This window comes from Schistocerca nitens, chromosome 3 (genome assembly GCF_023898315.1).
Source record: "Schistocerca nitens isolate TAMUIC-IGC-003100 chromosome 3, iqSchNite1.1, whole genome shotgun sequence".
NCBI lineage: Eukaryota > Metazoa > Arthropoda > Insecta > Orthoptera > Acrididae > Schistocerca > Schistocerca nitens.
Genome location: NC_064616.1, coordinates 590,709,187 through 590,725,681, shown reverse-complemented (window position 1 = coordinate 590,725,681; position 16,495 = coordinate 590,709,187). Strand labels below are relative to the sequence as shown.

The 16,495-nt window shown below is 42.8% G+C and overlaps 1 protein-coding gene across 2 annotated transcripts in view; it reads left to right on the top strand.

Moving 5' to 3' along the window:
• LOC126248506 (host cell factor 2) overlaps positions 1-16,495 on the top strand; it is a 294,659-nt gene that overhangs the window by 109,692 nt on the left and 168,472 nt on the right. For both annotated transcript variants that reach the window (XM_049949544.1, XM_049949543.1), the window contains exon 7: positions 1,603-2,443. In XM_049949544.1, the coding sequence (XP_049805501.1) occupies positions 1,603-2,443 (841 nt within the window). The remainder of the gene's footprint in view (positions 1-1,602; positions 2,444-16,495) is intronic.

The following is a 16,495-nucleotide window of genomic DNA, read 5'->3' as shown; positions in this document are numbered from 1 at the left end:
GGGAGTCGGAGGCCATGAAATGTATTGCTGGATGAAGGCTGTGTATGGTGAGTACAGTCTGAATTGTTCAAGTGTTGTGGAATGGTGCAAACGATTCCTTGAGGAGTGCGAGTCACTGGAAGACCATGCTCGTCCTGGACAGGCTCATTGTGTCGTCACAAATGATTGCAAAAGTGAATGCTTTAGTCTTGGACAACCGTAAAATCACAATGGAGGAGATCCATCAGTTACTGGGTATTAGCGTGAGCTATTCACGGACATAGATTCGCAACGGACAACAAAGTGTGTGACTGTGTCCAGGCCTGGATCCTATAGTAGCCTACGAGCTTCTTCAAGGATGGAATCAACCAACTAGTGCCGCAATGGGGTGAATGTGCCAACAGTTTTGGCGACTATTTTTGAGTATATGTACTGTGTATAACTACATTTTTGAGTTAATGAAATCATTACTGTTACTTACACTGGTGACTGGGTTTCATTTGAATGCCCCTCATACTTTAGTCAGCTCGTAAGTGTGGGGTCTGTTGTTAAAATTTTCAGCATTAAATTAAATTATTTCTGTATACTATATTATGTATAGTACTGCAACCACTCACACTAGTGAATGTAGCCTTCTTATGTGTGGTTACTCCTGTGAAATAGAGGAAAATGCACAGAAGAAGAAAGATTTTAATGTGTTGGTTTTGTGTGATATATTTATGTAGAAGGTCATGGGACATACTTATATTTAACACAACATTCAATGTAATTTAAGGTGTGATCCTGTTGTTCATTTATTTGCGGTGTTGTATTGAGTGTTAATTAATTATATAAGTATTTGATCAAATTCTGCATGCTTTGTTTGGTAGAGATTGTTATTGGTGGCAGCTTGAGTATGAAAATGTGCCATTTCTTTTGTTTAATAGCTGCTGTTAGTTTTGCTTTGTAGTGCTTCTATACATACTTGTCTTAGATATAAATAGTTTATCATTTAATCATGCATGTTCAGCCTGAGGGTAACAGTAATATGTAATATTAATTATAAATGTACTAATGCCATATAAAATTGTGTTAGTGAACAGTAACTGTTATTTAACAGAAAATGTTCTTCACAACTTTTTTCCTCTCCTACACAGTATGTATAAAGAACTACTGATGATACTTATTATAAGGCACAATTTTAATCCATTGCTTGTGATCTTCAGTATTGAGAATATTGAAATTTGTACACTTTGCTCGTGTGCACGTTGGAGTCCCAGTTTGGGGTGTTGCAGTATAGACATACTGTTAGACACAATGGTTTACAATTTTTTTCAGGTACTTTTAAATATAATGTGGTCCATTACTTGAAGTTTTAATATGTAATTTACTATATCAGAAATTGAGAACTGATTTCTGTCAACTCAGTAACACGTGCCATTGGAACTCAGTGTGATGATCTTTAAAGAGAGAATCATTGTTTTTGATCTTAGAAAGTATGTAAATACGTGTAATTGATTTTTTAGTAAATTATTTGTCACATAAGGTAGCTTTTTGATTCCATGGTGATATAGTAATTGATTTATTAGTGATTATATTTGCAGATGACAAAACAATTGAAAAAATTATCATTCTTATTCATAGGTATGCTGCAAAGACCTGTGGTACCTGGAGGTTCTGCATCCAATGCAGCCTCATAAAGTTCAGTTGGTTAGAGCCCAAACTGAAGAACTTGAACTATGTTGGCCAGCAGTTCCCACTGCAGAAGCTTATCGTATACAGCTACATAGATATGAAATGCCACCAAATTGGAGTATGCCATCATATCCCCCAGTACCGATCAGATCTCCACCACAACCTGTTCCTTCACCAACAAAGAGCCCTCCATCTCAGGTTGAGAAAACATCTCCACAAAAAGATAATACTTCATGCAAATCTGCTGCTATTCTTAGTACCCCTGTAATGTCCCCACCATTGAACATTCCACAGGAGAAATCACTGAGTGCAGAACTGGAGGATGCTGATGCAGACTTGTTGTCCTTGCAGAACATTATTGAACCTTTGTCATCAACTAAAATAACACCACCTGCATTACCTACCTCCACAGTTCCAACAGCTGTTACTGGCATAACGCCAGCAAATCAAATGAAACCTCAAGTCGGTGTTATTGCCACTCCTACCACAAAATCTTCATTGGCTTCAATGTTAGCAGGAATTAAATTGCCATTGTCTTCCAGTAACATGCCTGATCTGGTACCTAACACCACTGCAGTGACTACACCTACTACCACAACTGTCTCTACTCTACCCACTCTGCCAGTGCTAACTTCCCCCATTACCTCTCCCAAAATGACTGTACTTACGACAGTGTCATCACCCACAAGAATTGCACCACAGCCACAGAATGGTACAAGGGTTGCAACTGTTGCGTCACCAGCTCGCAGCATTATTCCTGTGGTTCAACAGTATTCACCTGGAATTAGAGGTTTGTAATGGTAAACAGTTAATTAAAGTAGGAAAAAGTTATAACATTGAATAATGTGCTAAATGTTAAAAGAAGATTGCTCTTTTATGCGGATTCTTTAAATATTATATTGTTTACACATTTGTCTAGCTTAATGTGTGTTTGTAGTGATTTTATTGTGTTTTTGTGTTACTAGTCTCATGATGTAGTATTGTAGATGTGTGTGAATAAGTTCAGTTTTTGATGTGAGCTTCTGTATTATATTTCGGAGCATATTTTTTAGCCCATTTTTCATATCTCTTGGCAGTATTATGTGCCTCTTTTTTCATTGAAATATTATGTCCAAACACCCTAAACTTGTCAGCAAAGTTAACACAATTTATAGCACCCGCCATTTATCCTCTGAAGCACCATTAGTTTTGGAGCAACCAGGGAAGAAATCTTCAAGTCTTCAATTGCTGTCTACAAGATAGACATGTGCCATTCTTAGTATTTTATTATGTATTTACTTATTTCTTTCTTTATTTATTTATGTGTCATTCTTAGTATTTTATGGTTGATTTTGGGAAACAGAAAACTGTTCTTCTTATTAAGTAATTTTTGTGTGTGTGTGTGTGTGTGTGTGTGTGTGTGTGTGTGTGTGTGTGTGTAGGGTTGTCAATAAAGTAACACATTTAGTCCTGCAAGCACATTTATTACATACACCAACATACAGTTGCAACAGAACTGAACTTCTGGAGTGAGTGTGCAGCTCTTTATACAAATGTAGAATATTCTAGATTATACAAATCTAATGGTATTTTGAGAACCTTCCAGAACTGATAAATACTAAATGACAAATAATTGTGAGTGGTAAAGTTTGAACTGACTACCTGTAGCATGCTAGCTACCAGTACTAACTAATACGCCACACTGCATTCACTATAGCTTGCGGCACTGCTCACTGTCCTATAGAAACTGTGACCCACAGTCACAGAATTTCCCATTGGAGCAAACTACAGCACAGTGGATCTAGGAGCTTGGCAATGTTCCTTTTGTATGGCAGGGCTGGGTGAGCCTCACATTCTGGTCATGTTGTCATGTTTGCTTCTGTCTGATGATTATCAAAGGTAGTGCCTCCCATTGAAGCTCTGCAATTGTGTAGCAGGTCTTTAGTTTCTTGAACAAGAAGCCCTCGTCAGTGATCTGCACCGAAGGGCTGCAGTAGAACATAGGTGACGTCTCAGTGCTTTTGTCTTCTTTATGAAGTGTCATACTCCTCTCTTGTATGTGATGCCTGACAAGCGACGATGGATGCGATATGGTCCAAATTAGCACTTTGGTAACTTTCTTGATGACACATTTTTCCACAAAGGTGTCAAGTCAGCACCAAGTCCCTCAGTCTGTAACTCGTTCGCTGGTGCTTGACATTATAGTGATCTCGGTCTTTCTCCTAAACAGGGTCAATATGGGAACCAACTGTCTTAATTCTTTGGTTCTGATGAGGTTTTTCACATAGCCATCGTGAATATCACCCATCTGGAACAAGGATAGTTTATCCATTGTTGTTTCGCCCCGCAACCGTGGTGCAAATAGAACAGTGTCAAGAAAATAGTGTCTTGCTTTGATGCGTTGTATGCAGTTGTGGTGGGCAGTATTTTATCCCAATGTGTCTGTCTGATGTAAATGTATATCTACAGAATATCTGCTACTGCATTATTGAAGTATTTTATGGAACTATCCATGGGTGGGTTAAATCGCAATGTGAAATTACCCCTCTTACTAGTGTCAACTGGAAGACTTTTTCATAATCAGAGATTGTCACACGGGGTGCTCCCTGCGTCAAAGTGATGTGTTCTGTAAGGAGCCTAGCAATTTCTGTGGCTTTGGCACTCGACACAGCTTTAGTGACAGCATAGCGGCTGAGGTAGTCAGTGAAGACTGTTTTCCATCAATTCATGTTTGTTAACTTTGGAAACCACCTCCAGAAGTTGATTCCAATCAGGTTGAATGGTGCTGTAGCAGGTGAAATTGGTATCAGATGCTCTGGAGACAGTTGCAGTATGTGCTTCTGTTGCTGGCATTCCTTCCAGTAGCTCACATAGTGTCCAATGGATCAGTGGAGGCCTGGCCAGAGATATGTGTATTCTTAAATTCCATGTGACCAGATGTTCGAGTGTTGTGGAAGCACTTAGGATTTGCTGGCCATAGATGAACTGGGATGACAAGCAACGATTTCCATCCTGTTCGATCTTAGGTCCTCTTAAACAATTTTCTGTTTCTTATTTGTAATTCTCCTTTCGTCAGTTCTTCCCTCTTCAAGGTTTCCATGGTTTTTAGCTGTGCTGGATATTCCCTCTCTTCAGCAGCAGTGTCATTTACTGCAGTGATTGATGACCTTTTGTTAACACTGTGGTGTTCCGCCATAGGTTTCTTTGGAGAATAGTTGACGTTGTTAGGTTTACATCCATTTTTAATACCACTGTGATGACATATTCCTGAAATCTCAGTGGCCATCTCGCCACCAAGCCCAATGGCTCCTTCAGGCTAATCAAACAGCATATAGAGAATTGAGGGTTGTCACAGTGGAGAATGTTTTGCCAAATAAATATGACTAGAAATTATTGATGGCCCAAAGAACTGCAAGGCACCAATTGTTCCTTGGGGACTTTGCAAGTGCTCTGGAAGCATAAGCTGTCACTTGTTTTGCGCCTTCCTGCATTTGTACTAGAATTTCACCCATTCCATAATCACTGTATCGTCAGTGTGAAGTTATGTCTTTGCATTCTCATTGTACAATGCTAGGACTGTGCATGATGTTGGCACGTCCTTAAGGACAAGGAAAGATGTTTCTTACACTTTGTTCCAGGAAAGGAATGTGCCTTCACACAGAAGTCATTTATTGATTGGCGGAAGTTTGAGCACATTCAGAGAACTTCACATATCATAAATGTACTGAGGAGTCATAAAATCTGCGACTGCTCTTATTTTCTTTGGAGTGATACGGACTCAATTGCCATTCAGTAGATGCCCCAAGACTTTATTATTTGGTTGGTGAAGAGGCATTTCTTTTGGATTCAGGCTAGACCTGCAGTCTGAAAGCACTTCAACATGGTAGTCATGTGGCCCAGATATTCTTCAAAAATCCTCCAAGTGTCATACAGATAATAATGACATGTCACCCATTTCAGATGTTGAAGCAGGTCATCCATCGTATGTTCAGAGGTGTCTGGAGCGTAATGCAGTCCAAAAGGCGTAACTTTTAGACTCGTAGAGGTCTCAGGTGTCACAAAGGTTGTCTCTTCCCTGGTCAGCCCATCAACCTTCAATTGCCAGTTGCTCATCTGTATGTCCATAGTGGAGAAGTACTTGGCACCTTTCAAGCGCAGCAGTGGGTACACTTTTTCGTGATTTTTTTCAGTCATTCGTAGTTAATGAAGAGATGCCATGTGCTACGCTGCTTCATAAGGACCATAGATGATGACCAAGGACACTGTTAAGTTATGTCATCTTGCATCATCTTCTCCACTTTCTCCCGTATTATGCACTGTTCATCTGATGACACTCTATATAAGTGCTGGCTAATTGATGAATAATCCCCAGAGTTGATACTGTGTTTACCATGGGCCGCTTGGTTATCTTTCCTCCACTTAAGATTTGAAAGCATCCAAAAAGTGCTGCAGTTTTATAACACTCACTGACATTGTTCCTCTTGTCAGGCAAGATCCTTTTGGCAGTTAGTGTACTGTCTGTAGAGGTAGCGGAGTAAGATGTTTGGTCAGTGTCAGTGAGCTGCCCATCCTGTTCTGGTTTGACTATTCTTATGGTACTGTTAGTGATGATTTGTGGCTGCTAATGACATTTAATGATCAACTTTTCTGCTTGACAATCTGTAAGGCTTACAATTGCTGCTGGTGTGCAGATTTCCTTTGTAAACTTGAGTAGCTTTTTGTGATAGAGAAAAGCTTCTCAATTTGAGAATCTAGATTGATGACTGGAACTCGTCTTGTAGATGGTGGCAGGATAACATCATCTTCAGCAGCAGACAACTGCCCAGAGCAATCTTAGTTATGTGTGCGTGCTGAAAAAGCTTCGTCAACCTGGAACTGTAATCTTCCACAGTATATGTCTGCTTGTGATGCCTGCTAGAAGTCTCAGCTGGGAATAACTTATGACTATGTTCTGACAGAATGGTAAATTTGAAGGTCTGCATAGTTGTTCATGCTATGTATACCCCTGTTGCAAGGATGTATTTCCCATTACCAACATTTGGTACAATTGCTTTCGCATCACGGAATGTGGTCCCTTTAAATGGCAATGATACACATTAGATATTACATTTAAAAAAAAGCTGTTCAGTTGCTTAGCACCAAGACAGGCTGGCCATTGATGATGACCTCATTGAGATTTCCTGACACCATGGTAACTCTTGTCCATGAAGGGATTTCCATCTTTGATGGCCTCACCTCCATAGATAGTCTTTCTGAATTTCGTGGCTAGAAGAGCAGCTGGTACCTCTGTACAGTGATAGGGAATGACTACAGCTTGTTTGGGAGCAACCACATTCAGGGTATAGTGATGGTCTTCATACCGGATGAAGAGTGCAGCTATTTATACAAACATCGAATATTACAGAGTATACAAAAATTTTAACGTCAGACATTTCTAGAAACTCTCAGAACTAATATATATTAAATGACAAATAATTGTAGGTGCCCAGGTTTGTACTGGTGACCCCAGCATGCCAGCCAGGAGTGATAACGCCTATGTTGCAGTGCACACCTAGCAGCTTGTAGCAGTATTATGTGATTACTGATCCGTCTTCATGCATAATGAACTGAACTCAAATGAAATTATCTTCCTATGGGTGTACATATTGCTAAATGTCTTTGATATAGACCTAACCTAATTAGACAATGAATTTTTTATCATAACTCTTTGGTACTGAATGGAGGTTGAATACTATGGGCTTGTGGGGGACAAAGGATATGTTGGAAAATGCATGTGCATGTAAAATTGTGTGTTACAAGCAATAAATTGAATTGATATTGAATTTTTGGCTTTGCCTTTTGTCGGTTTGTTAGTGGCCATTTGTGCTGATGGACAACTGGTTTGTGCCATTGGCTGTATAAAAAGCTATGCCGTGGTTGCAGTGGAGTTATGACATTGCTACTTTTGTTAGATAGACATGCCTTTGATGGTATGGCTATAACAGTGATAAGACTGGAATAGACTGGTGGCTGAATGCTTGGGAAATGGTCATATCTGAGACTGTTATCACAGATAATACTCCTGTGATAAGGGATTGTGAACATGACTGGAAGGAGGCCCTTTGTTGTTTATCCTTTCATGTCCACTTGTGACTAGTCATTTCAGTCATTCTTGGAAATTGTTTCTCTCTATATTTGATTTTATTTATATGAAAGGTAATTTTTTCACTGTGTGTGTCATTACCATTTTACTGTATCAGTTGTTTCTGCTTTACATATATTGAGTTAATTCTAGTAAACAACTCCTTAAAGAATCATCCTGAATAATCCAGTTACATTTAATGCCTCCTTCCTCATTTATCCTTTTGAAGCAAACAATTAACTGTAGCTGTCACCACATAAAAAAAGGATACTTGGCTTGGTAACTACATAGTGTTTATAATTGATTTTGGTTTTACTAGACCTTTATGGATATCGATATCCTCAATCTGCAGCTATAAGCTGATGGCACAGTATCTAAATGTTTGTTGTATCAGTTTCCATAAGTCAAGGGAAAATAGGGATGTTGATTGCTTGAAAAATATTGAGTTGAATGTGGTGAACCTTAGAACAAAAAACACTGCAACATGTGTAAGTGTATACAACTGTTTCACCTTATATCTAGTCATAAGCTCATTGTCTAATGGGTGATGTTGCTGCCTCTAGATCACATGGTCCCGAGTTCGATTCCCGGTCGGGTTGGGGATTTTCTCCGCCCGGGAATTGAGTGTTTGTGTTGTCCTTCATCCTGAGCGGCCCACAAACCAACATCATCACCACCAACACCTAATATCTAAATAAATGCAGGCACATTAACATGTTTTGTTAGTGAAACTACATATAAAGTCTCTCTAAATATACTTGTGCAGTGCAGAAGCAGATGAGATCCTGATGACCAAAATGTCATAGTAATTGGAAATGTTAGCCATCTGAAGATAGGCATATTAACCCAAAACTGGTTATGGCATTGAAATAAAGCATTTGAAAAGTATAGCCACCAACATACAACAAAGTATCAGAACAAGTATCCTGGCAAAGATATTGTGAAGGTTAGAATATGTTTGAGTATACAAAATTGAAGTCAGCTTAGTGTAAGAAGAGTAATGTAAACGTAGACACTGTTCACCTCCCACCCTCCAGTAATAACAACAGAGCGTACAGTGATGTGTATCCTGTAAATTGCACTGATATGAGTTCCACAGGACTTCATCTTACGAAGCTACTATTTATATGACAAAGGTTTGGGTAGAGGATTGGAAGAGTTTAAAGGGGTCTCCCAGGAGCATCCAAATCAGGCTGTATGGGGCATAGTCAGGATATTACGTAGACCACTTAGGCAGTGATTCTTTGCTGTGAAACAGAACTTGTAAACTCAACAGTTAACATCTTGTAATATGAAATGATTACATATAGCGTGTGCTTAATTATACATATTATCTCAAGGATATATTTTTGTAGCCCTGTGTAGTCAGGTTCATCTGGAAAGACATGAAAGACTATGCACATATTCCTCCACACATTCTGCCTTGAAGGTATCGCTTTTATAGTATTTTACGGATATTTTGTAGTTTATAACTACTTAAGACTACCTGCTGTAGCAAGAATACCTGCAACCACTTTCCAAGTCGAAACAGGACTCTCACATTAAGAAAATAGTCTTTAGATGATCTGCCATACAGTGTGCATTTAAGTGTGCCTATAACATGTGCTCCTTGTTGTGGCTAACACTGTTCAGTAGACATGTGTCTGGTTGTCTTGATCCTGTACTACCTTCATGGGCACTGTGCGCAGTGTTTTATGTGCACTCTGGTAGCAAAAGTGGACCCTAGTTAAAATAGAATCATTGTCCTATTCCTTAAGGTACATTACAGCATTTTTTTTTTACATAATCATAATAAGGCATTCAGACACACTATTATTTCAAAAGTAATCACAATAACTGTCAGTACATTGATCCCACCGAGATAAGAGGGTTACTGCCTTCTAGGAAATATGTTTCCAGTTGCCTATGGAACCACAATTGTATTGATGGATATAGCTCTTTGTGTGAACCATATTGATGGCCACGAATCTCTCTCTTCAGGGCTCCAAAAATATGGAAATCACACGAGGTGAGATCGAGGCTTGTTTGAAGAATGTGTTGTAAAGGCTTCCCAGTGAAACTGCTAGAGCATAGTACAAACAACTTTGGCAGCATGAGGGCAGGCTGTGGAAAAGAGTTCAGAAAGGCAGCTGTTGAAGGGGCTTTGCTTTGATGGAACAGATGATCTTGTTTTGCTTTTCTAATACGAGTGTTACAGGCGAGGAGCTATAGAAGGGACTGAGTATGACCATATGCTAAAGCAGAAAGGGTATGAGGAAATCTTGGTGCCTGTCTGTTTGCATATAGCTAGGATAAGACTCTATAAGATTGTGAAATATGATCAAGCAGGCAAATGTCAAAGTATGTTATACACAGGTATATATTACCAGCTTCAGACACTATTAGTTTGCTTCTCCAGGGTCGTGGAGGGCAACATGACTGTACTCAACATTTGGGAGGACTGGTTTCTTTTTCAGTTCTAAAGCAAAGAGTTTAATTTTTCTGCTGGATAGAGGCTATTTGGTATGTTGTTGCAGTTTGTTCTTAATTTTTTTGTCTAGTATTATGCCTGTACTCTACAGAGGAGGAGATGAAATTTGTGTGCCGTGGTTAGATTTATGTGTACATCTACATCTGTACTCCACAAGTTACTTCACGATGTGTGGTGGAGGGTACTTAGTGTACCATTGTAACTTCCCCATTTTCCAGTTCCATTTGCTAATGGTTCGTGGGAAGAACAATTGCTAAGCTTCTGTATGCTCCTTGAATCTCTCTGGTGTTAACTTCATGGTCTTTTCACAAGATAGATGTAAGAGGAAGATGTATATTTGTTGACTCTTCTAGGAACATAGACTCTTGGATCTTCAAAGGTAGAAGTCTCCTGCAGCGTCTGCCTCTAGAGTTCGCTGAGCATTTCAGTGATGCTTTCGTTCTTACTAAATGAACCTGTAACAAATCTGCTGCTCTTCTTTGGATCTTCTCTATTTCCTCTATTGACCCTATGTAGTGCGGCTCTCACACTGACAAGCAGTATTCAAGATTTGATTGAACGAGTGTTTTGTAAGCTGGTTCCTTTGTTGATGTACTACATTTCCTGAGGAGTCTTCCAATGAATGTGTCTGCCATTGGGCTTACCTGCGATTACTTTTATGTTGTTGCTCTACTCAAAATTGCTTGGTACACATACTCCTAGATGTTTTATGGAAGTAACTATTTCCAGTGATCTTTGTGCAATTCTACAATGTAGAATCTTCATTTCTCTATGTATTCGCAATACATTATTTTTGTTTATGTTGAGGTTCAGTTGACACTTTCTGCATCAATAGTCGATCCTCTGCAGGTCTTCCTGCATTTCGCTACATTTTTGTAGTGTTAAGACTTCTGTGTACAACAGCATCATTTGTGGAAAGCCTCGTGGAACTTCTGACATTATCTACTTGGTCATATATATATATATATATATATATATATATATATATATATATATATATATATATATATATATATATATATATATATAAAGAAAGATGATGAGACTTACCAAACAAAAGTGCTGGCAGGTCGATAGACACACAAACAAACACAAATATACACACAAAATTCAAGCTTTCGCAACAAACTGTTGCCTCATCAGGAAAGAGGGAAGGAGAGGGAAAGACGAAAGGATGTGGGTTTTAAGGGAGAGGGTAAGGAGTCATTCCAATCCCGGGAGCGGAAAGACTTACCTTAGGGGGAAAAAAGGACAGGTATACACTCGCGCACACACACACATATCCATCCACACATACAGACACAAGCAGACATATTTCTTTGTCTTTAAATATGTCTGCTTGTGTCTGTATGTGTGGATGGATATTTGTGTGTGTGTGAGAGTGTATACCTGTCCTTTTTTCCCCCTAAGGTAAGTCTTTCCGCTCCCGGGATTGGAATGACTCCTTACCCTCTCCCTTAAAACCCACATCCTTTCGTCTTTCCCTCTCCTTCCCTCTTTCCTGATGAGGCAACAGTTTGTTGCGAAAGCTTGAATTTTGTGTGTATATTTGTGTTTGTTTGTGTGTCTATCGACCTGCCAGCGCTTTTGTTTGGTAAGTCTCATCATCTTTCTTTTTAGATATATTTTTTCCACGTGGAATGTTTCCCTCTATATATATATATATATATATATATATATATATATATATAGTGAAAAGTAATGAGCATATAACACTTCCTTGGGGCACATCCACAGCTACCTCTGTGTCTGCTCTTCATTGAGAATGACCTGATCTGTTCTGTTTGCTGGAACTTCTTGTGTCCTGTCATACAGTTGGTCTGATATTCCGCACGCTTTTTGGTTCATTAGGCGGTAGTACAAAACTGTATCATATGCCTTCCGAAAGTCAAGAAACATGGTGTCTGCCTGGGCACCATTCAGTTTCTACTACTTTCTGAACCTTGTAGAATAAGAGTGTGAGCTGGGTTTCACACAATTATTTTAATGTAAAACATGTTCCAAAATCCTAGAATACACCGAAAATCATAAGTTCGTGGTAACGTCTTATGGGACCAAACTGGTGAGGTGGTCTAACTTAAACTAGCTTACGCTAAGGACCTCTCTCTCCCTCCCGCCCCCCCTCTCTCCCCCGCCCCCCCTCTCTCCCCCGCCCCCCTCTCTCCCCCGCCCCCCTCTCTCCCCCGCCCCCTCTCTCCCCCGCCCCCCTCTCTCCCCCGCCCCCCTCTCTCCCCCGCCCCCCTCTCTCCCCCGCCCCCCTCTCTCCCCCGCCCCCCTCTCTCCCCCGCCCCCCTCTCTCCCCCGCCCCCCTCTCTCCCCCGCCCCCCTCTCTCCCCCGCCCCCCTCTCTCCCCCGCCCCCCTCTCTCCCCCGCCCCCCTCTCTCCCCCGCCCCCCTCTCTCCCCCGCCCCCCTCTCTCCCCCGCCCCCCTCTCTCCCCCGCCCCCCTCTCTCCCCCGCCCCCCTCTCTCCCCCGCCCCCCTCTCTCCCCCGCCCCCCTCTCTCCCCCGCCCCCCTCTCTCCCCCGCCCCCCTCTCTCCCCCGCCCCCCTCTCTCCCCCGCCCCCCTCTCTCCCCCGCCCCCCTCTCTCCCCCGCCCCCCTCTCTCCCCCGCCCCCCTCTCTCCCCCGCCCCCCCCTCTCCCCCGCCCCCCCTCTCTCCCCCGCCCCCCCTCTCTCCCCCGCCCCCCCTCTCTCCCCCGCCCCCCCTCTCTCCCCCGCCCCCCCTCTCTCCCCCGCCCCCCCTCTCTCCCCCGCCCCCCTCTCTCCCCCGCCCCCCTCTCTCCCCCGCCCCCCTCTCTCCCCCGCCCCCCTCTCTCCCCCGCCCCCCTCTCTCCCCCGCCCCCCTCTCTCCCCCGCCCCCCTCTCTCCCCCGCCCCCCTCTCTCCCCCGCCCCCCTCTCTCCCCCGCCCCCCTCTCTCCCCCGCCCCCCTCTCTCCCCCGCCCCCCTCTCTCCCCCGCCCCCCTCTCTCCCCCGCCCCCCTCTCTCCCCCGCCCCCCTCTCTCCCCCGCCCCCCTCTCTCCCCCGCCCCCCTCTCTCCCCCGCCCCCCTCTCTCCCCCGCCCCCCTCTCTCCCCCGCCCCCCTCTCTCCCCCGCCCCCCTCTCTCCCCCGCCCCCTCTCTCCCCCGCCCCCTCTCTCCCCCGCCCCCTCTCTCCCCCGCCCCCCTCTCTCCCCCGCCCCCCTCTCTCCCCCGCCCCCCTCTCTCCCCCGCCCCCCTCTCTCCCCCGCCCCCCTCTCTCCCCCGCCCCCCTCTCTCCCCCGCCCCCCTCCCCCCTCTCTCTACCCACCCCCTCCCCCCTCTCTCTACCCACCCCCTCCCCCCTCTCTCTACCCACCCCCTCCCCCCTCTCTCTACCCACCCCCTCCCCCCTCTCTCTACCCACCCCCTCCCCCCTCTCTCTACCCACCCCCTCCCCCCTCTCTCTACCCACCCCCTCCCCCCTCTCTCTACCCACCCCCTCCCCCCTCTCTCTACCCCCTTCTCTCTAAATACACTCCTTCAACAGCATTGAACTACTGATCTTTTGCCATACATTCCATTGGAGTTCAGAAATTCATTTCTGGTTTGTCAGCTTTCTGCCTCTAGTACTATGTTCAAATGGTTCTGAACACTATGGGACTTAACTGCTATGGTCATCAGTCCCTTAGAACGTAGAACTACTTAAACCTAACTAACCTAAGGACATCACACACACATCCATGCCCGAGGCAGGATTCGAACCTGTGACCATAGCGGCTGCGCAGTTCCCGACTGAAGTGCCTAGAACCGCTCGGCCACACCGGCCGGCTCTCTAGTACTAAGTGGGCATGTTTCCATTTATATGAGAGACTACTTAGAGACTTTTCCATAAACGCTTTTAACATTTATTAATTCTGTATTATCATTTTCTTTCTCTGATGTGATGAGCCATGACGAATGGTATCATGTCTGGACTCAGAACACATCTTACAGGGGTTGTGGAGTGATTTCTCTATGCTAAAAACCCAACATGTGCACACCACACATTCTCTGCTACCCTAGTGAGGCAGGATTCGAACCTGTGACCATAGCGGCTGCGCAGTTCCCGACTGAAGTGCCTAGAACCGCTCGGCCACACCGGCCGGCTCTCTAGTACTAAGTGGGCATGTTTCCATTTATATGAGAGACTACTTAAAGACTTTTCCATAAACGCTTTTAACATTTATTAATTCTGTATTATCATTTTCTTTCTCTGATGTGATGAGCCATGACGAATGGTATCATGTCTGGACTCAGAACACATCTTACAGGGGTTGTGGAGTGATTTCTCTATGCTAAAAACCCAACATGTGCACACCACACATTCTCTGCTACCCTAGTAACTGCTTCCTGTATGTAGTGCATGACTGACCTATGAAGGTGGTCCCACAGTTCTCCACGCAATAGTGAAGGTTGAGAAATTGGCGTCCAAGATTGTCTCAGAATCATCTGAGCCTCTGCTTTAACCCTTCCACTTGACTCCACACCAGAAGACTGATCACAGTCCTAGCACTAGGTAGGACTAAATATTGGAGGGTCTCCTGAAATTTTCACCCAGTGAGTGTAGAATAACTAATCAGGATCATGTGGGTTTAGGATGAACTGAGCTTTAACCAAGAATTTCTTAATAGCTATCAGGTTAATTGGTTTTGCACTTAAATATCACCAGTGGACTGAACATATAGTTGGGGAGATAACCAATGACACTGTGAAAAAATATTTGATGTAATACCTCAGTGTGGGGTACCTGATACTAACTGTTGTTGATTTTGACTTTGTAGTGATGAAAATTATCCGTTGTTGACAGGATGTCAGAACACGTAAAAAAGTTGTCCTACACTCGTAGAAAATTTAGGCTATTAAGCTTGACAAGTAAAATACTGAAGACAACAGTGTCAAAGGTCTTCTGAAATCTGAAAACATATGGTAATTTCATCTTGTTTGTTCATAGCTAACTATAGATTTGTTTTTACATTTGATGAAGAGTTGAGATGTTTGGGAAAGGCTGATTGCTACTCATGTAGTAGATTATTATTTTTTTAAGTAGTTGATAGTTTGAGGTTGTGGTTTGTGTATTTTAAAACTTTGGATAGTGCCAAATACAAGTGGGGTGGTAGTTGCAGGGTGCTGTGGCAGTACTTTTTGGTTGGCGACTTGACAGGTCTCTCTTCCCAGGCTATGAGCATAACAATTGCAGTAGCAGACGATTATTACTGTGAGCAGTAGAGAGTTTTTAATGAACATAAGTAGTTTATAAAAATTTTGAAAATATGATCAGTGATCTTGTATTGAAAACAGTCTTAATCGCAAGTTTCTTTTAATCGGAGTGACTGGTTTCAATCCTTACGGATCATCTTCAGACTCCAGAACGGCAGGTGGACTTCCATGGAGCAAGCTGCGCCGACCCACGATGCTAAACTGACTGCTCCAGTTCAGCATCATGGGTCGGTGGAATTTGCTCCATGGAAGTCCACCTGCCGTTCTGGAGTCTGAATATCGTCCTTAAGGACTGAAACCGGTCAGTCCGATTAAAAGAAATTTGCGATCAAAACTGTTTAACTATCATAAGTAGTTTAGTTATGTTTCGTAGGTGTTGTTAAAATATGTACAATAGACTTTGTGTGATATTGACTGTAACAGTCACAAGAAAGAATTTTGCACCAGATGTCATTTGCTCTCCAAAATAATAGGTATTATTTTGCTTGTGGCCTGGTACTGCTCCCAATAATGTGGCATGTTGGTTCGACTTCTCACCCCATTTCAGGATGTCACAGTTCAACATTACTCACAGACTCTGTTCCATATCTGCCTGTTGGTAACATGATTTTCCTTGAGATGAGACATTAGTTTTTATGTGTTGTGGGTTGCATCTCTGAAATTTGTGAGCCATTTAGTTCATCCATAATCGAAGGTGCAGATTTTCTTCAGCTTTCTAATTCTGATGTTGATAAAAAGAATGTACAGTGGAACCTCAGTTAACGACCGCCTCTCGTAATGTGCAGTTCACATAACAAGCAAAACAGATTGAAAAAAGAAAAAAAAAAAAAAAAGACTCGCATAACTAGTGACGACGATTTAGTGCGGCATCACCAGCCGTTTGGGCACGGTGGGGGAAACGTTCAACATTATGAACACCTTTCATTGTCAGCAGCAGCATATGAACAATGTCTATAATACATACTACAGTCTAGGTTTAGTACTATTTCTGCTAGCATCTTACTGCAGCTTGCGATCACACAATTTTCGTAAACTTGTGTCCTCACAGTTTTTTTGTGT